Source organism: Stegostoma tigrinum, chromosome 7 (genome assembly GCF_030684315.1).
Source record: "Stegostoma tigrinum isolate sSteTig4 chromosome 7, sSteTig4.hap1, whole genome shotgun sequence".
Taxonomy (NCBI): domain Eukaryota; kingdom Metazoa; phylum Chordata; class Chondrichthyes; order Orectolobiformes; family Stegostomatidae; genus Stegostoma; species Stegostoma tigrinum.
The window spans coordinates 7,001,465-7,025,421 of record NC_081360.1 but is presented as its reverse complement, the minus strand read 5'-3'; the positions used below and the strand labels follow the sequence as shown (position 1 = coordinate 7,025,421).

Below are 23,957 nucleotides of genomic sequence, written 5' to 3'. Positions count from 1 at the left end.
CACAGTAGGGATTCTATGATTCTATGAAGCCAAGTTGTACTGAGTGGAGCCAATACCTGATGATTCCACAGCTGACTAGTTCACGCAGTAGATTTTGTCAACACTACCTGAAAGGAAGTATTTGAGTACTTACTGTTGAGTCTTTGCTGATATTTCTCAATAACCTTCAGAAGATCCATGCATGATGTCTGTACTATTCGGAAAATCTGAAACAGTGAAATTGAGAATTTTATAAGATCTCACTGCAGGTAAGCCTAGGTAGTCCTCATGATTCCAGCCCAGACTTACAAGCTAAAGGCTCCTGCATTATTCAATTTCAAGGGCCCAAAGCAAATTAAACTGAATGGTTTGAATCTCATTTCAAGCAAGTGTGAGGCAGTAAATAGTCCACAGGTCACCATAAATTGTCAATCTCATTCAACGATCATCAGGACAGCTTGAGTGGGAAATGTTCTGACATTTACTGCAGGCTATTGGTTTCTTCAACCTTCGAAAGTTTAACTTCAATGCACGACAAAGCCATTTAAACAATACATTTCTGCTCTCAACTTCACAAAAATGTCTCCAGTGCTGGCTGGGAGCCAAGTCGATTTATGCTTTTGAAATCTGTACTATTCAATTTACAGACGGTGACTTCAGGATGCAGTGATTGTGAATTTGATCCAGGACTCTATTTTTAAAATCATTTGCAGGACTATCATAATTGTGGTCCAACTAAATGTCACCGAGTAAGCATGCTCCAATTCCTAAGACGATCACTTCTTGGGGGAAAATTCATATCTGTGAACTCTGTGGCATTTATAGATTTGTCTAGAATGAAGTTTCTTTTTGAAAGAATAGTAATGGAATAAGCTATAAATGTCATTCTATTTGCTTCAGCTCCCTGGGCTTGCTTACTAACAAGGTGAGGACTAGTCACCGTCTAACAGCATTAAATGCATTGGTCCTTCAGTCCATAAAATTTGCCCCCAATCTGAGAATGGGTCCATCACATACAAATAGAATCATTAGTAAGCTTGTATGATCCAATGGGAACTACAGCCTCTGAATATCACTCTTAACTAACAAAATGAGACTGCCATACAGCCCTAATAATGCTGCACCAAATCAGTGCATCAGGAGGTAGTGGTAACTTCACTGGGCTAGAGTCATACAGCATGGAAACAGACCCTTCAGTCTAATTAGTCCATGCTGACCATGCTCCCAAATTAAACCAGTCCTACGTTTGGCCTATATCCCTCCAAACCTTTCACATTCATGTACTTATCCAAATGTCTTTTAAGTGTTGAAACTGTACCTACATTCTGGCCTAAGCTAATGCCCTGGAGACATGGGTTCAAATCACACTACAGCTGCTAATGGAATTAAAATTCAACTATTAAATTTAAAATTGAAGGCAGGGCACTATCATCAATAGCCACATACACCCATCAGATTCAATCATGTACTATATGGAAGTAAATGCTTACCCACATATGACTTCAGATATGGTTGTTTCTAACTGTTCTCTGAAATGCCTTATCAAGCCACTCAGTCCAAGGGATGTGGGTGCTTCCTGTGTTTCCACGTGGTCAGCACTGCTGCCTCAAAGCGACAGGGACCTGGGTTCAATTCCAGCTTCAGGCAGCTGGCTGTGTGGAGTTCATATGTTCTCCCTGTATCTGTGTGCGTTTCTTCTGGGCGCTTGTGCTTCCTCCCACAGTCCAAAGATGTACAGGTGGATTAGTCATGCTAAAATGCCCATAGTGTCTATGCTAGGTGGAGTAGCTACAGGAAATACAGAGTTATAGGGATAGGGTAGGGAGATGGGTCTGGGTGTGCTACTATTTGGAGACTTGGTGTGGAGTTGGTGGGCCGAATGGCCTGCTTCCATACTGTAGGAATTCTATGATTCTACATCCAAATCCCATTTAAGAATAAAGAAGTAGAAATTAATATCTTGGCATGTGAACTGCTTCAGCCTTTCCACATTCCTGCATAAGGAGGTTTGGGGGTCCTTCAGAACAGAAACGGGAAGCAACTAGTTATATGAAGGTCAATCAGATATGAATCACAAAAATGGGCATCAGGATTTCAATGTAACATTGAACAAACTTTTCAGGTCTGTTCCTAAATCCTACCATAAAAACGAAAGCTATCATTGGGACCTACTGGTTTCCACTGAAGTTCTTAGATATTTCTTGCTTAACTAATTGGCAATGTGAACTACATCAATAATGTGGCACTATAAATGCTGTCCTTCTGACTTTCGAACTCCAAATACATCCAAAACTTGTCAAATCCAAGAGATTAAGACAGGTTAAACAGAGGGTGATTTGTTTGGATACAGACAGATTGCCAGCTCTCAGTAGAACCAATTCCGATCATAGATCATAGACCTTAGAAGATCATAGAATTCCTACAGTGTGGAAAGAGGCTCTTCGGCCCAACAAGTCCAGTGACCCTCAGAACATCCCACCAAGACCCATACCCCCAATAACCCATCTAACCCACACATCCCTGAACACTAAAGGCAATTTAGCATGGCCAATCCACCTAGCCTGCACATCTTTGGACTGTGGGAGGAAACCGGAGCACCCAAAGGAAACCCACACAGACACAGGGAGAATGTGCAAGCTCCACACAGACAGACGCCCAAGGGTGGAATCAGACCCAGGTCCCTGGTGCTGTGAGGCAGCAGTGCTAACCACTGTGCCACCGTGCCACCCAAGAAGAAACAATCTTTGGAAAGACATGCCGTCCAAACAATTCACCACTACCCATAATTCTACTGTTGTTCCATCTCCTGACAGAATTTTCAGAGCTTTGAATGATTTTATTTGTACATGACAAGAAAGGGGAAGTCGGCCTTACCGGGACAGGCACTAGAGAATAACACTGGTGGAAGCCAGTGTGACAATGGGAGTCCCTTTCTCATGCTTTGCATTGAGTATTGGCACTGTTCGTGTAAGCAAGTGATGGTTCGGTTTTTCACCAAACATAAGATGGAAATCTAGACTCACGACCATGTGGATTGTGCAGATGGAAATGGGAGGCTGTGACCCTGATTATATCATAGTAACTCCTCTCAAATATAAAGGAAAGCAAAGTCTACAGTCATACTGTAAGCAAAGCCTAAGGCGGACAATTTTAATCCACACCAATACATCAGGAACTTTATAGGACAGCTGAAATGGCAGTCTGCAACAAGTAGAACATCAAATTTCTTTCACAGTGCCCAGCCTCTCACCACTAACTGGAGGCCATCTGCCAAGAGTTAGGACACACATCCTGCATCATCTTTGTGTACTGTGTAACCACAGATAATTGTACTAGGCCCTCGCCATTAATAAGTGTTAAACATTTGGGTTGCTGCTATTTGTAACAGCTAGCGGCGAAAGGTGGGGTAAGTGAGTTAGAGTGGTGGAGAGGTGTGTCATTACAGGTCCAAGAAGGTTGATTAAAAATATTCCTTTGTAAATGAAAAACTAAAGTGTTTAACATGGGTGAGATAAACAATTTTATGGAAGCTGCTGAATGACAGCTATGAGAATGACATGCTGCTTTCCAACAACTAGAAGTAACCCATAATCTTTAGAGTACATTTCACTCATGATGCTGCCAATGCCCAAGAATTCTTCTGGAGTATTTTCTTATGTCCCTCCCCATCCTTTTGGATCCTGTTTGGATCTTCCCAGGATGTAGTCCTACAGGCACGAAGAGCTCTCCAGTGAACGGTCAATTGATTAACACAATGAGACTCTACGTGGGGAACAGAAGTAAAGCTGGTTCCCCTCTCTTCACCAGATATTCACATACATATTAAAACAGACTCCATAATTTCTACTCTTATTTTTTTAACCATATCTACGTATTTCTTGCCTTAGTTTCTCTTGCGCTGCATTGTTATCCCTGGTATATCCCAGATCTGTTCTTGCCCCCACCACCACCTGTTTCTCATCTACACGCTATCACCTCAGCAATCTTATTGTAAAGCAGAGTGTTAACTTTTTACATACACTGACAACAGACAGCTCTACCTCACCACAGCCTCTCTAGACTTTTGCTAAGATATCAGATTGTTTATTTAATACCCAATAAGACCATAAGACATAGGAGTGGAAGTAAGGCCATTCAGCCCCTCAAGTCCACTTCACCATTTAAATCTTGGCTGATGGGCATTTCAACCCTGCACTCTCCCCGTAGTCCTTGATTCCTTGCGAGATCAAGAATTTGTCGATCTCTGCCTTGAAGGCATCCAACGTTGCGGCCTCCACTGCACTCCATGGCAATGAATTCCACAAGCCCACCACTCTCTGGCTGAAGAAATGTCGTCTCATTTCAGCTTTAAATTTATCCCCTCTAATTTTAAGGCTGTGCCCATGGGTCCTAGTCTCCCCACCTAACGGAAACAACTTCCTAGCGTCCACCCCTTCTAAACCATACATTATCTTGTAAGTTTCTATTAGATCTCCCCTCAACCTTCTAAACTCTAATGAGTACAATCCCAGGATCCTGAGCTGTTCATCATATGTTAAACCTACCATTCCAGGGATCATCCGTGTGAATCTCCACTGGACACGCTCCAGGGCTAGTGTGTCTTTCCTGAGGTGTGGGGCCCAAAATTGGACACAGTATTCTAAATGGGGCCTAACTAGAGCTTTATGAAGCCTCAGAAGCACATTGCTGCTTTCATATTCTAACCCTCTTGAGATAAATGACAACATTACATTCGCATTCTTAATTACGGACTCTACCTGCAAGTTAACCTTTACAGAATCCTGGACCAACACTCCCAGATCCCTTTGTAATTCTGCTTTGCGAATTTTCTCACCATTTAGAAAATAGTCGATGCCTGTATTCTTTTTTCCAAAGTGCAAAACCTCACATTTACTCACATTGAATTTCATCAGCCATTTCCTGGACCACTCTCCTAAACTGTCTAAATCTTTCTGCAGCTTCCCCACCTCTTCAGTACTACCTGCCTGTCCACCTATCTTTGTATCATCGGCAAACTTCGCCAGAATGCCCCCAGTCCCTTTATCCAAATCATTAATGTATAAGGTGAACAGCTGTGGCCCCAACACTGAACCCTGCGGGTCACCACTCGTCACCTGTTGCCATTCCGAAAAAGAGCCTTTTATCCCAACTCTCTGCCTTCTGTCAGACAGCCAATCCTCACTCCAAGCCAGCAGCTCACCTCAAACACCATGGGCCCTCACCTTGCTCAGCAGACTCCCGTGAGGCACCGTATCAAAGGCCTTTTGGAAGTCTAGATAGATAACGTCTACTGGGTTTCCCTGGTCTAACATACTTGTTACCGCTTCAAAGAATTCTAACAGGTTTGTCAGGCACGACCTCCCCTTACTAAATCCATGCTGACTTGTTCTAATCTGACCCTGCACTTCCAGGAATTTAGAAATCTCATCCTTGACAATGGATTCTAGAATTTTACAACTACCAAGGTTAGAGTAATCGGCCTATAATTTTCCATCTTTTGCCTTGATCCTTTCTTAAACGGGGGGTTACAACAGCAATTTTCCAATCATCTGGGACTTTCCCTGACTCCAGTGATTTTTGAAAGATCACGACCAAAGCCTCCGCTATTTCCTCAGCCACCTCCCTCAGAACTCTAGGATGTAGCCCATCTGGAAAATCAGGAATTTCCTCCAGTTAATTATTGTGAAGACTGTACTCATTTGGTATAAATATATGCAGCTTCTAATAAACAAAAGTGAGCCACACTGCGTCCCTCACAAGTTCTGCACTACTTAGAGTGAAAAAGTTAAAACAGACTGGACAGTGCTTTGCTTGTGAGAGGAAAGAAACAAGTCTGAAAAAATGTTAACCCAATTCTTCTTGGATGTAGGCAGATGATGTGCAGTTGTTTATGATGAACATGAGTTGACCATTCAGCACCAAGCCCAGATCGCCATTCAGTAAATGACAGTGAACTTTTTCTCAATTCCATCTACCCAGCTTGATCACGTTTTTTCTAATGTCATTGCCTAAATTTTTAAGAAATGCTCAACTAAACCATAGCCCCATCACCATTTTGGAAGAGAGAATTCCAGATTCCACTGTCCTTTCTGCGGAAAAGTATTCTTGACAGCACTCCTGAACTCTTGGCTCTGCTTTAAGACGCACTCTTTGTTCTGGACTTCTTCGACAAGAGGAAACAACTTCTTTCTATCTACACTACCAAATCCTAAAACATCTTAAACTGTGCTAGGATCCATGGTGTGCATGTTCACTATTCCCTTAAGGTAGTGGGAGAAGAGGATAAAGTGGTTAAGAAGGAATATGGGACACTTTTATTTATTAGCCAAGGCATAAGTTTAAGAACAGGAAAGTTATGCTGGATGTGTATAAAACATTGGTTAGGCCATAACTAGAGCATTGTGTACAGTTCTGGAATCCACATTGTAGGAGGATGCGATAGCACTAAAAAGAGTTCAGAAAAGTTTTATCAGGATGTCTGCTGGCCTGGAGAGTTTGTGCTCTGAAGAGAGATTGAACATATTGAGGATGTTTTCTTTGTTCAGAGGAGATTAAAAGGGGACACCATAGAGATGTATAAAATTCTGAGGGGAATGGGCTGGGTAGCCAGGAAGAAACTTTTCCCCTTGTTGGAAGGATCAATGACTGAGGGCATTTAATTTGATTTGATTTATTGTCACAGGTACCTAAGTACAGTGAAAAGCTTTCTTTGTGAGGCAGCACAGACAGATCATAATAAGCAAGGACATATAGATCTTACGGTGAAAAATATCTTGGACAGAGTAAAATATACAGGTTACACCATGTGCTAAGCAAGATCAACATTAACAAGATCAGCATTATTTGAAGTTACAGAGTCCATTCATCGGTTTAATAATGGCAGGGAAGAAACTGTTCTTGAATCTGCTGGTGCATGTATTCAAGCTTCTGCATCTTCTGTCTGATGGGTGATATTGGCAGCCTTTCTGCGGCAACAAGACACGTAGATGGAGTCCATGATGGAAGGTTGGCTTCTGTGATTGTCTAGGCTGTGCACACAACCTTCTGTAGTTTCTTATAGTCTTGGGCAGAGCAGTTGTCGTACCAGGTCGTTATGCACCCAGACAGCATGCTTTCTACGGCACATCTGTAAAAGTTGGCAAGAGTCCTCATGGATATGCCAAATTTCCTGAGCCACCTGAAGAAGACAACATGTTGTTGTGCCTTCTTGACTGTCACATCTGCTTGGGAAGTTCAGGACAGGTTGTTGGTTATCGTCACTCCTAGGAACCTGACGCTCTCAACCCTCTCAAACTCCGTTCCATTGGTGTAGATGGGGGTATGTTCTCCTCCTTTCTTTCTGAAGTCAACGATCAGTTTTTTTAGTTTTGCCGATTTATAGTAAGAGGCAGAAGGCTTAGAGGACATGTAAAGAGAAACTTTATTACCCAGAGGGTGGAGGGAATCTGGAACTCACTGCCTATAAGGGTGGTAGAGGCAGAAACGTTCATAACATTTAAGAAGTATTTAGCTACATGCCTGTGATGCCAAAGCATGCAAGACGATGAGGCAAGCGCTGGAAAATGGGATTAGACTATTCAGGTGGTTGTTTTGAACAGCGCAGTCTCAATGGGCTGTAAACCTTATTAATTTGTCTTTATGTGCTGTAAACCTTATTATTATTTGTTTGCTTCTTCTTGCTTTTTAAAATTTTAAATATTGGTAACTTCCCAATCCAAAGGCAATTTCTGATCAGCAAGTTTTTTTGGACAATTTTCCACGTTTTTTTAATACTCTGGGTAGTCTTGTAGGTCTTTGAGATTTGTAACTTCATTCTTTCTTCAATTAAATCCAGTAAGTTTCCAACCACACTTAATTTGTTTTTACATTTCCTTGCATCTCTGGCATCTACCTTTTTCCTCTACTGTAAAATGTAACATAATATGTTTAGCAAGCTTGACATTTCCTGATTTTCAAATAAAATTTAATCTAAGGAGTCCACAGTACTCTTAGTTACCTTCTTTCTCTCAATACTTTTCTAAAAACCTTTAGTGATGCATTTGCCATCCCTTGCAAAGTTTTTCTTGTGCTCCTTGTGGCAAGCTAAATATCCTTACCGTGCTCTTTACTTTCCTCTCAGCCTGCAATAGCTCAATTAAGTTTCCCCTTCCTACAAGTCCGTTCTTTTAGCTTTATACTTCTCACTGACCAGAAAAATCTACACTAGAAAGGAATGATCGTCTAAAATTTAACGATTTAAAACGTGTATTTGGGAAAGGGCAATGCTCTATTTAGTGCCCACCTTAGTTTCCAAATAGACAGTAAGGGTAACTATATAACATGGGACAGGATCACGTGTAGGCCTAACCAGATGAGAGTGACAATTTCTCTTCCCTCAGGAACATTCATGAAGCAGTGGTATTTATACAAAAATCTGACAGCTTTCATGGTTATTTATATTTTTTTGTCACTATTCCACAAATTGTCAGATTTATGGAGGTCAAATTACACACTTTCCACCTGTGGAAAGAAACAGAATCAAGGTTTTGTGTCAACTTGATCTTTCTTCGGATCTGATGACATGTCATCACGACCTGGAACATTAAAACTACTTTTCTCTCAAAAGTCTCTGCCAGACTTGCTGGATATTTCCACCAATTTTTATTGTTGTTTCAACTTTGCAGCATCTGCAGAATTTTGGTTTTCTACACACTTTCCATAGTGTGATGGGATAGTCAAACTCCCAGGTTTTCAGTTCTGGACACTTATCGACTAAATTAACAGCGTAGTAAATTAGAGTTAAGGCATTTAGGGTCCTGAATTTCCTCAGGACTTCCCTGGACTCCTGGAACTCACTGAAAAATGGCAAACCCCCCCTATAGAATCCAAGACTTTGCATTTGGGCTTGACAAGAACTGAATGCTCACCGCCTCTTCCAGAGAGACAGGGACTTTCTTTGCTGGTAGTTCCTGCTTCCTCACCTCAGCTATGGCCTGGAAGAATGTTGCAGGTTGATACATGGAGTAAGGTGAGACATTTTTTCTGTGAATTTTTTTATTTATTAGAGACATACGCAGCGCAGGCAAGTAATTTCATGGCACATGGGTAAGCATTGTAAAGTCACAAAGAAGTTACCCAGGGTGCCCACTGTTTTTTTTTTAAGAAAACACCTTTGAAGGCAAAAATTGAACACAAAAGATAAAATTCAGATTTCCCCATTCAATCTTTATTTATGACAAAGGTGTTGCCAAAGTCCTCAGTGAGTAAAGAATCATCAAGCACGGTTTGAGAGAAAATAAATGGCAAAGCTTGGAAAACTAAAACAGAAAATATTAAAAAAAAAGTTTGAGTCTATCAGAATCTGAAGAGAGAAAAGGCAGCTGAATGTTTCAGTTTGAGGTCTCTTAGCCCTAAATTCAAACTAATTACTTTTCCTCCCTGATGCTGAAAAGTTATTTCCTTTATATTCAGTAAAGGGCAGGTCTTATTGTTCCACTCAAAATACAGGTTCTGGCCAGGAGAACATCAATGTTGTCATCAGACATACTTAGAATATCAGGACCAAAAACCCTTAAGTAAAGAAGCAGTTCCCAATAAACCGGTATTATTCCAATCTATTTCTTGTGTTGTACTCTAACCACACATCAGTTTCAAATCTCCAACCAGTGATAAGATCTGTAATCACCATTAATTCATCTTACTGATATGTAGGTTACGTATCTCACACCCTCACAGATTTAGACATGTGGAGTTTATGTCTGTACTCCTGGATGTTTTTGACAGTTCGCTGAGGCTGGTTGGATTTACACACCTACCTCCAATTTTGCATCCAAATCTGCATCAGATGCCACCACATGCTCATCCTCTTTCTTCCCTGTTGCTTTAATAAGCACCTGCTTTGTCTTCCAATACTTTTTCTGCATCTGGCTCACCACAGATTTGTCATCATTGAGAACATGCCGGTTAAACATCTCTCCAGAATACCTAATGACAACAACATCCAGTTATTTCTTGATTCAATACCCCAAAGTACATTTTTTAAATACAGAATCCCTACAGTGTGGAAGCAGGCCTTTCGGCCCAACAAGTCCACACTGACTCTCGGAGCATCCACCCAGACCCATCCCCCTATAACCCACCTAATCTACACATCCCTTGACACTATGGGCAATTTTCCATGGCCAATCCTCCTAGCCTGCACATTTCTGGACTGTTGAAGAAACTGGAGCACCCGGAGGAAACCCACATAGAATGTGCAAACTCAACACAGACAGTCTCCTGAGGCTGGAATCGAACCCAGGCCCCTGGCACTGTGAGGCAGCAGTGCTAACCACTGAGCCACAACTTACATGTTCTAAACTATGTCGTGTTGGTGAACTTTGTTTACAATGTCAGCAGTATAGTAGCCCAATAGGATGTCGATTTTATCTTGAATTCATATATTTTGAACTACCAACAATGAGGAATTAATGTAATAACAAATGTCCTTCAACCTCTGTATAAATTGAACTATACTCTCTGCTGGTCTGTACCTGAGCCTTGCCTCATTCAGTGAGGAGGACATTTGGTCCATTGTGCCTCATCCAGTATTTCAAACAGGCATCATTACTTAGTGCCATCCCTGGCTTTTTCTCCACACTCTTGCACATCGTTTCTATCCAAATAATTATCCAATGCCCTCTAAGTGCCTCAGTTGAATGAATTTATCCTTGGTTCAATGAAAATTTCAGGAGGGCATGCCAGGAGAAGCACCAGGCATACCTAGAAATGAGGTGTCAACCTGCTGAAGCCACCAAACAGGACTACTTTCATTGTAGCACAGTGAGTAGAATCCCTGCTTCTTAGATGGTAGCTCTGGGGTCAAACTCCACTCCAGCTCTTAATGGCTAAAGAAGGTGCACTCATAAAGCAGCCAAACAGGTTGATTATCAACCTGCAAATTCTTCCTAGCTACCTGTGGCAGGTAGCAAGAGTGGGAGAGTCTCCTCATCAGTTAGGCTCAACACAGAGCAGCAACCCAAAAGTAATAACCTCTTGGAAAGATGAGCAACATGCCCCAGGAAATGTGCTTTTGAAACAGTCTTAAGCACATGCTTTGTCTGCCTGATGCACCACTAGGTGTAGGAAGAGAAAAGCAGAGAGTTGCAACCTTTTTTTGATGAAGAAAGATTTCTTTTACTATACTGGATGTCTTTCTGGTTAAAATTAAAATGTGGCCACTTCTTACCCTGTTTTTCACCTCATGTAATAGAAAATAGGTACTGAACTGTGCCAATCTTCACTCTCTAGACCATTTGTGTTGGCTGGGGCAGGTTTAGGCATCTAAGGCCCTTTTACAATCTATAAATTTTATCTATGGCGTAATCATGATTTGATGACAGTTCGTGAATACGAAAACAAAATATAGAAAATAGTTGGGGATTTTGGCATCTATTTTAAGAATAATTTGGTGTCCTTCATTCCCTGGAGGTCAGATGGCCGGTACATTGTTAACAGCCAATGCAATGAATCAGAAGTCTGGATCATTGTACCCATTCTAGGAATTCGAGGGCTCTAAAAAGAATAGAAAACAAAGCAGTACAAACTGACAGAGCTGTTGGAATGAGAGAGGTAGAGACTGACAGATGGACAAAGGAGCAGCAAGGTTACTGAACAACCAGAAGGAACATGGTTGAGAATCAAAGGAGAAACAATTCTAGGAATGATCCACACATCACAGAGCTAATTCAGTCCTGTAAATGAGATAATGGGAACTGCAGATGCTGGAGAATTCCAAGATAATAAAATGTGAGGCTGGATGAACACAGCAGGCCAAGCAGCATCTCAGGAGCACAAAAGCTGACGTTTCGGGCCTAGACCTCTCTGATGAAGGGTCTAGGCCCGAAACGTCAGCTTTTGTGCTCCTGAGATGCTGCTTGGCCTGCTGTGTTCATCCAGCCTCACATTTTATTATCTTCAGTCCTGTAAATGGTTGTTTACAGCAGTGTTTTATTCTTGTGATTGATGGATCATGCAACATCTTTATTCACAAATGCAGATTGACAAAATGTAGGTTTCATTCTTGTCCTCTTGTGGAGGTGGTGGTGGTGGTGAAGCAGGGGGGGATCAATCTGAGCACAGTTCCCCACCTCCAACTGCCTGGTTTGCAGAACACTACAAAACACAGAAACCTGATCAGTGAAGGTAACTGAGCCTTGCACCCGTGACATCATTTGAAGAGAAACTGAGATGTATTTGACTATCCAGGGGCCTTCTTGTGCATTATCGTACTACAATCTAATGCAACTCCTCTTGCATAATGCTTACCCTTGATGACGGTCCATTGTGTACTGTTTCTGTTGTGAGGAACCTAAACAGATGCAGAAGTAATTAGATACAGATTTTTCACTTACAGGACAATTCTAAAGAAAAGTCTTGCATTTATAGAGTGCCTTTGGCAACTCAAGACATTTCACAGCCAGTAAAGCACTGTTTTGAAGTGTGGTCATTGACTGATGCAGGATACAATTGTATTAATACTATGACTTCAGTACAGCTGGGAAATTACAATCGGATGGACTTTGCCATTTGTAAGAACCATTCCATTGAAAGGTTAATGTTATAAAAACGAAATCACATAAGGTTGTAGCACAAGGCAGCCTATTAAGTGAAAAATAAATTGGCAGGCTTCTATGGAACAGCTCCCTCAAATGCACCTGTGCCCTGCAGTGTTGAAGCAGTCAAAGAAGATCCCAGTTTGACCCCCACTCAACCTAGACTGAATGAGTTGTTCTCAGCCACATCAAATAGCAAGGCTGATAAATTGACCTCTGCATTCATGAGCTGTAGAAGAGCACAGAGAGGAAAGGCAATCAGTCCGATCATCAGTAAGGACAGAATCAGGCTCAGATGTGAAATCCTCCCGCACTTAAGCAACACTCTCATGCTCCTTCTTTGCACCCCCTCACATGGATGAGATAAGAGGCAACTGACAGAAATCCACCCAATACAACTCCATGGCAGAGGAAAGAGAAAAAGAACATCTTTCCAATAAAGCTTCATTTAGCTTCATTTGATCAAGACTGGTTCGCACACTGACGCATTTACATCAGTCTGATTCCAGTCACACAATGTTGGCACATCATCAGGGGCTATCAAATTTTCATTCTTGTATTTAAACTCTCCATGACCTCCCCACTCCAGATCTCTTCAATCTCCTCCAGACCTTACAATCCAAAGTCCTTAACTATTTACTCTGGGGTGGTATCCAAACAACTCGGCTGGTTAAAACATTAACTCCACGTGAAAGGGCAAATACAGCCTTGGTTTGATGTCTCATCCAAATGACAGCACTTCAGACAATCTGGCACTCCCTTATCGTTCACTGGGGGTGTCAATCTGGATTTTATTCAGTTTCATCCAAAATGTGGCATATCAGTATCAGGACAACACTGCCCCCCACCCATCCCCTGCCAACACCACCACCCTCTTCTTTTTTAATTAAGAATCTCTACAGTGCTGAAGGAGGCCATTCAGCCTGTCAAGTCTGCAATGACCCTCCAAGTGCATCCCAACCAGACCCAGACCCTGTAACCCTGCATTTATCATGGCTAACCCACCTAGCCTGCACATCTTTGGAATGTGGGAAGAAACCAGAGTACCCGGAGGAGACCCATGCAGACACGGGGAGAACATGCAAACTCCACAGACAGTTGCCCAACGCCGGAATCGAACCTGGGTCCCTGGCATTGTGAGCCAGCAGTGCTAACCCCTGTGCCACCATGCTACCTGTTTTGGGGAGAATTCCACAAGCACTGAATAACAGTGGAAATGTAGAGCAAAAAATCACTTTCCACCTGTCATGCCTCTGCCAGCTTTTTCCTGGAGCAATCCAAAACATATCCCGTGATGCTGCTGGCCCCTCTCCAACCCAAGAGTTGTGCACTCTTCCCATTCTTTCACTGAACCACTCCCTGTGGTTACAGTATTGCACCTGACACTTAAAGTAAATTGCAAATGTTGCAAGTACAACAGCTACTGGCACCTTTTAAAAAGCCCAGTCAGAAATGATGGTGTAAGCAACAAACTCCAGGAGAAACAGCAAATGTTGGGAGCATTTATAAATGGTGGATAAGTAGAGAGTAGATAGGGAGCATCTACAAATGGAGGAGAATTTGTGACAGATTGAGGAACTGTCAACTCCCGCTCAGAACTGGCAGTTAGCTAGTTGCTTTGCAACCTGTGGTAAGATATTGAATGGGAGAGTGCTGAGAGGTCATCACTGTTGCATGCAAAATGTGCCCAATCTACCTTAACAGACAGCACTTCAGACAATCTGGTACTCCCTTATCATTCACTAGGGGTGTCAATCTGGATTTTATTCAGTTTCGTCCAAAATGTGGCATATCAGTATCAGGGCAACACTGCCCCCCCGCCCCGCCCCATCCCCTGCCAGAAACTCAAAGTGCAATAGCTATATAAGTTATTATCTTCCACTAACAAAATTCTGCTGCTAATCTAAAAGCATGTTTTTCTAATATTCGTAATAGGCAGCGTAGAACCATGTTCAAATAGCTCAAGCTTGAAAAACCCAAAACAAAATAACTACTGTTTGACGTAATTCTGCGATTGGATCGAACTTCAATAAAAGAAAATCTGGAATTAAAAGTCTAATGATGATCACTGTCAACTGTCATATAAGATCATACTCATGTCTTTCAGGAAAGGAAATCTTACTTGGTCTGGCCTACATGTGGCTTCAAACCCACAGCAATGGGATTGACTGTCAAGTACCGTCTAGAATGGCCAAGCAAATTACTTCATTCAAGGGCAGTTAGGAACAAGCAAGAAATTCTGGCCTTGCCCATGAAGCCCACGTGCTGTGAGAGAATAATGGGTAAAGAACAATAGCAGCATTGATCCTTGTGGAACATCTGACCCCACAACCAAAGATACATTTCTCTCCCCACCCCTATCTGTCATTCGTAGGAACCACTTTCTCCGCGACTCCCTTGCCCGTTCCACACTCCCCACTAGCCCCACCAACTTTCTCTGCAACTGCAGGAAGTGCTACACTTGCCCCTATACCTCCCCCCTCACCTCCATTCAAGGCACCAACCAAGCCATTCACATTAGACACAGGTTCACCTGCAAATCCGATAATGTGATCTATTACATCCGCTGCTCCCAATGCGGCCTCCTCTATATCGGTGAGATCAAGTGGAGGCTCGGAGACTGCTTTGTAGAGCAGCAGCGCTCTGTTTGTGACAAACAACAATGCCTCCCGGTCATGAACTATTTCAACTCCCTCTCCCACTCCCTGGATGACATGTTCATCCTGGGCCTTCTCCTGTGTCACAATAAAGCTACCCGCAAATTGGAGGAGCAACACCTCATATTCCGTCTTGGGAGCCTACAGCCCAATGGCCTAAATGTGGACATTACCAGTTTCAAAATCTTCCCCACCCCTGGCCTCATCCCATGACCAACCCTCCCTCTCATCCCTGCCTCCTTGACCTGACACAACACATTTTCTCTCCCATCTATCCACTCCTCTCATCCCACTGAACAATCCCCACCACTCCCTACCTGCATTCACCTATCGCCATCCCACCTACCTTCTCCAGCCCCATCCCTCCTCTATTTCTGAGCTCCCTTCTGCCCATCCCTCCACCTCATTTCTGAAGAAGGTTCCCAACCCAAAACAACAACTTTCCTGCTCCTCTGATGCTACTTGGCCTGCCGTATTCCTCCAGCTCCATACTGTGTTATCACTTGCCATTTTCTGCCTGCCTGAGTAACCACGATTAACCCCAACTCAGCATTCTACTATACAACTATATACTATACTATACTTCATATCCGTGACTTTCCCAGAACCAACTTCTCTTGACACAATCACAAATTTGCTACGCAGTATCTAATCAAAGATCCTCGAAAATGTAAATGTATTATGTCAACAACATTACCCCTATCTATTATTTTGTCTTTCCTTCAAAGTATTCAGTTAGGTTGGATAGCCATGACACAGCAGTCTGTGCTGACTACTCTCTATTGTATATTCAATTTGCAGGTATTAAGAACATAATGGGTGCACACACAGGATGAGATATTTTTAGATTTGAGCTCCACCCAAACACACTGTCTTCTCTTTTATTCAAGCTGTCAGACCTGCTGACAAATTATTTTGTTTCCCAGCATCAGACCTTTCCAAATTTCTAAAAGGCACAATCAATGCAAATTTATTGACAGAATTCATCGAAGCTGTTACTGAATAACTTATTTAAATGCAGCTATACACACTTGACTTGTTCTATATCCGATTCTGAATGAACTAATTTGACCCAAAGAGGAAATACATTTAACAGTGATACGATAGAAGGGAGAAATCATTATTTTCTGAAGAAGGGTATCGACCCAAAACGTCAAACTTTCCTGCTTCTCTAATGCTGCTTGGCCTGCTATGTTCATCCAGCTTCACACTGTGTTATCTTAACGTAATCCAATGCTTTTCTCTCACTCTTATACAATGACAGGACTGTCCGCACTGGTACTTTACCCCAGTGTTACACAGATAGACCTGTCCCCACCAGTACTCTACCCCAGCAGGGTAGAGAGACAGACCTATCCGCACCTGTACAGTACTCCAGTTTTAGATTTGTCACATGTATATAAAAATATAGTGAAAAGCGTTTTTTTGCACAATATACACAGAGCGTCACCACACTCCAATACCATCTTGAAACACTGAATATAATGCAAGATTTTACTGCAATAGATTTCATCTTTCTCTCTTCTTCTTGTTCCTCCACTGTTGCTCCTCCAGTTGCGGCTTGTCATCAGTCGGAGTCTTAGCCCCCAAGACGTGATGGTGGGTAAATCAGCGATTATTATGCTATTGAATGCCAAGGGATAATGGTTAGAGTTCTACTTTTTGGAAATAGTTATTGCCCGGTGTCTGTATGGCACAAATGTTACTCTCCACCTTTTAGCCTTAGCATTTGGACATAAGCTGCTTCAACATCTGAGGAGTTGTGAATGGTGTTGAACATTGCACAATCATCAGCACACATCCCCGCTTCTGGCCTTTTGATGCAGGGAAGATCATTTAGTGAAGCAGCTGAAGATGGTTCAGCCTAGGACACTATGCTGAGAAACTCCAGCAGAGATGTCCTGGAGCTGAGATGGTCCAACGACCACAACTATCTTTCTCTGCATCACACGTGACAACAATCAGGAGAGAGTTTACCTCTGATTCCAATTGACTCGAGTTTGCAAATACAGTCTTGATATTATTAAGGGCTGTTACTCTCAACTCACCTCTGCAATCAGCTCTTAAGTCCATGTTTGAACTGACGCTGTTGTCACTGGACCTGAAATGTTAACTCTCCACAGATGTACAAAACCTGCTGAGATTTTCCAATAATTTCTGTTTTTTGTTTCAAATTTCCAGCATCCACAGTTCTTTCAGTTCTTCATTTTTTAAAACCAGATTTTTATCCTTGAATGAAAGAATGAAAAGATCTTCATCCCACACAGTGGGATGCGAACACAGGCCCCCAGAATAATATCCGAATCGCTAGATTACTAGTCTCACAACAATACCACTAGGCCATTGCCACCCCATTCCCTGTCAGAGTTACAATAAACCATGCAAATATAGAGTCAAACAGTACAGAAACAGACCCTTCAGTCCAACACGTCCACAATGACCAGACATCCCAATCTGACCTGATCCCATTTGACACCATTTGGCTCATTTCCCTCTAAACCCTTCCTATTCACATACCCATCCAGATGCCTTTTACATGTCGTAATTGTACCAGCTTCCACTACATCCTCTAGCTGCTCATTCCATACACGCACTACCATCTGCATGAACAAGTTACCCCACAGGTCCTTTCTAAATCTTTCCCCTCTCACCTTTACCTTATGCCCTTTAGTTCTGGACTCCCTCATCTAGCAAAAAGACCTATAACTATAAAATGGGGAAAGACATGTTGGAGTATTTCCTAAATGGTGACAAACTGGAGACTGATTAGGAAAAATGAGATCTGTGAGTTCAATTAAACTAATCAATCTAAGCAAGACAACAGGACCAAACAAAAAAATCAAAAGTCTAATGGAAAGTTGACTGTCACAAGGAGGCTGGAATATTAAAGGGAGGTTATGTTTCAGCTGTCCAGAGATTTTCTGATCAGATCACACCTGGAGTATTGTGTGCAGTTCCAGACACTGCACCTCAGGAAGGATATACCAGCCTACGCTATACTGACACTGAACCAACAAAGCCAGAATGGTTAAATTATGGACATGGGTTACAGGAGTTATTTCTTTGAATTCAAAAATCAAAGGGTTAAAGTAACTAAGATGCTCAGAATGTTAACTGGATCTGAAAGGGTGGACACAGAAATGATTTCCTCTTGTGGGGAAAATGATCTTAAAATTAGAGATAGGAGAGTCAAAAGCCAAGCCACAATGTCACACCAAAGGTTGTGGAAATGTTAAACTGTCACCACCAAAACAGCTGTGCTTACTGCAACAATTTAAGCTCTCAAAACATATGAACAGATGCTGCTGGATAACATGATGAAAGAATATTGAACAAAACAAATTGACTTAAGACAGAAGTCAGGAGGATTTAGAATAATAGAACCCCTAGGGTTTACAGATTAGATTAAATTCCCTACAGTGTGGAAACAGGGCCTTCAGCCCAACAAGTCCACACTGCCCTTTGCAGCATCCCACCCAAACCCATCCCCCTATAACCCACACACCCCTTAACACTACGGGCAAGTTAGAATGGCCAATCCACCTAGCCTGCACATCTTTTGGACTGTGGGAGGAAAGCAGAGCACCCAGAGGAAACTCACACAGACATGGGGAGAATGTGCAAACTCCACACAGACAGTTGCCCGAAGCTGGAATCGAACCTGGGTCCCTGATGCTGTGAGGCAGCAGTGCTAACCACTCAGCTAACGTGTGGAGCAGGATGTCAATACTCTACTCAGGATAGGGATAGGGATTGGTTATGAGAGTTCCCAAATACATGGTTATACACGGACAAGCCTATATTCACCAGTACTGCACCCCAACATTATTCACCTCAAGTGCTGTATCCCAGTATTACACACTGGCAGACCCAATCCTACCAATGCTGCATCCCAGTGGTACACAATGACACTTCTGTCCACAAATATACAGCCCTTCAGGGCTATACACTGATAGACCCAAATCCACCAGTACTGTACACCAGTGATATAGTGATCTGACCCCACCAGACTGTACCTACAAGTCGAACAGTCACAGACTTGTCCCCACCAGTACTGTACCCCTGTGTGACACAGTGACAGACCTGTCTGTCTCCATCAGTACTATACCCCAGTGTTATACACTGACAGACCTGTCCCCACCAGTACCGAACTCCAGTTTGATACAGTTGGAGCCCTGTCCAAACTAGCACTGTACAAAGGGTTATACAGTGGCAGATCTATGCCCATCAATATGACACCCCATTGATATACACTGGCAGCCTATTCCCCATCTGTACTGTGCTCCAGTATTATAGTTACAGATCTGTCCCCACCAGTGCAGGATCCTCGCTTTAGACAGTGACAGACCTGTCCCCACCATTGAAACCACAGTATTATACACTGACAGAACTGTCCCAACCAGAACAGTACTCCAATGATATACAGCAACAGATCTGTCCCCACCAGTACTGCACCCCAAAGACAGACTTATACCCACCATTACTGTACCTCAGTGTTATACAGTGACAGATTTGTGCCTACCTGCATTACACCCCAGTGTTATATAGTGATAGACCTGCCCCCATCCTGTACTCCATTGTTATACAATAACAGGTCTGTACTATACTCCAGGGTCATATAGTGACTGACATCCCCACCAGGACTGGACTGCAGTGTTATACAGAGACAGCTCTGACCCCACCTGTTCTGTACTGCAGTGTTATACAATTGGAGGCCTGTCCAAAATATCACTATACCAGGGTTATACAGTGACAGACCATTGTCCATCAATATGACACGACCATGGATATGTATCGGCAGACACGTCCAATTCTGTACTGTATTCCAGTGTTAAAGTTACAGACCTGTCTCCACCAGAGCAAGATCCCATTGTTAGACAGTGACAGACTTGTCCCCACCAGTATTGTACCTCAGTGTTATACAGTGTCAGACCCATTCCCAGCAGCACTGTATTCATCTTATAGGGTGACAGATCTGTCCCCAAAGATGAGGGCACTGTTAGATAGTGACAGAACTGTCCCCACCACTGCACCCAAGTGCTTGACAGTGACAGACCTGTCCACACTAGTACTGTAGCCCAGAGTTATACAATGACAGACATATCCCCTACCAGTACTGTACCCCAGGGTTATAGTTATACTCTTGTTCCACCTTCATAGTACTGTAGCCCGGTATCATACAGTGACAGACATGCCTCAGCAGTACTCTGTCCCAGTGTTAGACCTGGACAGACCTGTCCCACCGATGGAGTACCTATGTCATACAGTCACAGACCTGCCCCACCAGGACTGTGTTATACAGTAACAGACCTGTCTTTAGCTTTAAGTCGTGGCTCCTTCCTGAAGAAACTCCCCGCTCACTGGTCTCAGGACAACTTACATCCCCCGCCCCGCTCTGATCTAGATTATATTAATGGATAATAACCGAGGGCCTCGGCTCTCCACCTTTACGTGCTCCAGCCGGGACCTCCCTCTCTGGGTGAACACAGCCCAGGCCCCGCATCCTAAACCCTCCATCCACCCCACCCCACACCCTGGTTGTTTACCGGCACTGGGTGGTCGAAGGTCGAGGCTGAAGGGTCCAAGCCCGGGGTGACAGACTGTCTCCCTCGGCGGTCTCAACTCAGCTCATTCCAGTGAAATCCACCTCGACCCAGGCCGGATCAGGGCGTGCGGACGTGTTCTCCACAGCCCAGAGAACGGCTGGACTGAGTCCTCCCGACCACGGGGTGGCGCTGCCGAGGCTGGACTAAGCTCTCCAGACCGCAAGGCTTATCTTATGGCAGAGGGAGTGAGTTATCCAAGGTAACAAAGTGTGGGGCTGCATGAACACAGCAGGCCAAGCAGCATCTTAGGAGCACAAAAGCTGATGTTTTGCGTCATTATCTTTGAGTTGTCCAGATGGGTGTAGTTGAGTTGCTGGTGGCAGGGCTGGGAGGCTCTGCTGGAATCGGCAATGAGTCCTCCAGACCGCAGGGCGGGGGCCTCTGTTTCTTCTCCCCACCTGCCCTCCGAGCCGCGGGGTGGAGCTGCTGTGCATGGAGTGAACCCTCCACAACGCGGGGCGTCGCTTTCGTGTAAATGTCGAAAATGGTCAGTAATAATAACACGTGATTTTTAGGAAAGGGTGAATTCGCTGCTTAAAGTCGTGGAGTATGTTTCTGTTCTGCTACACAATTGTATTTCCTCTGGTTAAATCAGTAATGTGCTTGGGCTATATTCTTGGAGGTCAGGTTTCTTTAACTGATACCTCTGTGACAGTCTATGCTTTCATTTCGATGTTAGCGGTTTGTTGCAACAAGTCATTATTGACGTTGCGACAAAACCAAACAACACAAACGTGTTGATTTTGTGCCCCATTGAAGTGGTGTTTTTAGTCATTCCGCAGTAGATAAGTTTACAGCCCAGCTTAATTCAATCTCTCTACCCAAACTCACACTGGCACACTTCCTAGAATGGATGACTTGTGCGAACCAGGATTAATTCCACGATTTCCATGAATGTGGCACTGCTGCAAGTAATTCGGGAGAAAGGGTAGAGCAACGTTAGAGAAAATTGCAGTTTTTCTTCAAAGATGGTGTGAGATTACTTGATTAGGCAATTGAGGTGATGAAGTTAAACCTCCAAGAATACATTTAGCAGAGTTGGCAATGCTTAATATACCATCTGTCTTATTATAATATTTCTCTGCAGGTTTCTGGCTGAGATGTTCTCCTACCTCATTTCTGTGCTATCTTCAACCTTTGACATGGGTGACACTATGCTTCATTCTTCTAGATGAACTGAACACTTTAAAGACAAACTATTGGAAACTGGCAATGATGGTATTGGTTTCAACATGTCTTGGTCCTTGAAACTGTTTCAAACCAGTACAGCCATTTCCAGGTTTACACCGTCTAAAAGCAAAATACTGCAGATGCTGGAAATCTGAAGTAGATATAGAAAGTACTGGAGAAACTCACCAGGTCAGGGAGCATGTGTATATTGGAGAAACAGTTGTTTTTTTTTTGAGTACAATATGTCTTTTTCAAAACTGAACAGGGCTGGAAAATGGTGGTTTTTATGCTGTTGACAGCAGGGGAGCAGGTGAGAGTGGAAGAGATTGTGACAGTATCCAGAGCAAAAGACAAAGGGAGACAGTGATGTAAAATTGCTGTAAACACAGGTACGACAAGGACAAAATGGGTCCTCTGTGCTAAAAGCAAAGCCAGTGAGACACGACAACCATAGGAACGTGTGGAGGGTTGTAAGAAAATGGAAGACAAGAAGTTATGCTTTGAAGGTGTGGAACACATTATTGAGTCATTGAGGGTATTAAAACAGGAAATGAAGCAATTTATTCCTCACTGACCTAAGCCCCAGACAAACCTATCACATGAAACTGTTTTATTTCTACTTGTTTCAATCTGTATTTGCTGTTCACAACGCAGTCTCCTCTACTTCGGTGAGATCCACTTCAGGGAACACCTCTGCAGGAATGACTCAACTCATTATATCGGACTTGAAATGTTAACTGTTTCAGTTTTCACAGATGTTGCCAGCACTGCAGCACTTTTTGCTCTTAACACTTGTTATCAACAATGGTCGTCTTCTAACTGCCAGCACTTGAAACGCCAGAGAGCTATCTTCGGATCCCTCAGCCCACTCTGGTGCTGACCCTCGGTGACTCCTAGAGGTAGGATTGCTTGCTCTACTTGTGTATTCCTTCTCAAAATTGCTGACTAATGTATCTAGTTAAAACATTTTGCCTCCTGATTTGCAATATTTTTACTACAGAAAACCAGTTGCTCAAAAGAAAATACACATGTTTTTAATATCATTGTGATTTTTCTCCTGAATTGCACACCTCAGTCAGCAAGAAAATTAATCTTTCATTTGTGAAAGTTCCAGTATCATCTGGAGAGGTGGCAACTGTTATGATCCCAGCTGATGGAAACACTTGGACCAGTCAGGTATCAATGTCAGGCTTAGCTTGATAGATCATGAGTTTTATTTTTGCTATTTGTTTACCATGTTGATAACAACAGCTCACTTATTTCTTAACATTGAGCTGTTCTTCCACAACCTTCTGTTTCTGAGCTGACATTAAGCCGCTCATGGCTTCTTCTCTTCTTTTGTGACTATTTTGGAGATTGCTAAACTGCATTTTACAGACCCTTTATCTCTGAATAGTCTGCCTCGTTCTAAAATACATCTGCGCGCACACACCTGCTGAATGATTCTCTCTTTCTAAAATAACTTGTTTGTCTTTTTTAATAAACATTTTTCTCACCTGTGTTCCAAAGGCACTTAATCTTTTCCTCAAGGATTTTATAAACATCACTTAAGTGCAATTAAATTAATTACCAGAAAACCTAACCCAATCACAGTGTTGAAAACTGAGGATCGAAGAGTTCTGATAAAGAATCACTTGTCCCAAAATGTTAAATTTGTTCTTCCGCCACAGAGGCTGCTGGACCTTCTGAGTTTCTCCAGCACTTTCTGATTTTGTTTTGGATTTCCAGCATCTGCAGTTCTTTGTTTTATTTTAGTTGATTGCAATTTACCTGGGCCAGATGCACTTTCATCTCCCTGAATCCGGTCAATCTCTGTTAAGACTTTTTTTACTGTAGTTCCTGCTTGTTCTTTTCCACAGATAGTTATCATTAATATCATGGGTTATGATCACTATTCCTTAAATGTTGCCCCCACTGACACCTGACTGATCACTTTTTGATTAAGTAAGGTCTCCTGAAAAAAATTCATAAAA

General features: G+C 42.8%; 1 protein-coding gene across 3 annotated transcripts in view; it reads right to left on the bottom strand.

The window, feature by feature from the left end:
* LOC125453942 (islet cell autoantigen 1-like protein) overlaps positions 1-21,134 on the bottom strand; it is a 94,680-nt gene extending 73,546 nt beyond the window's left edge. The window contains exons 1-4 of one of the 3 annotated variants that reach the window (XM_059647025.1): positions 20,755-21,134; positions 12,265-12,307; positions 9,774-9,942; positions 134-206 (exon numbers count right to left, since the gene is read on the bottom strand). In XM_059647025.1, the coding sequence (XP_059503008.1) occupies positions 134-206; positions 9,774-9,942; positions 12,265-12,281 (259 nt within the window). In that variant the 5' untranslated portion in view covers positions 12,282-12,307; positions 20,755-21,134. The remainder of the gene's footprint in view (positions 1-133; positions 207-9,773; positions 9,943-12,264; positions 12,308-20,754) is intronic. The other 2 variants (XM_059647024.1, XM_059647026.1) reach the window with 2 other exon arrangements.
* Positions 21,135-23,957: the final 2,823 nt, after the last annotated feature.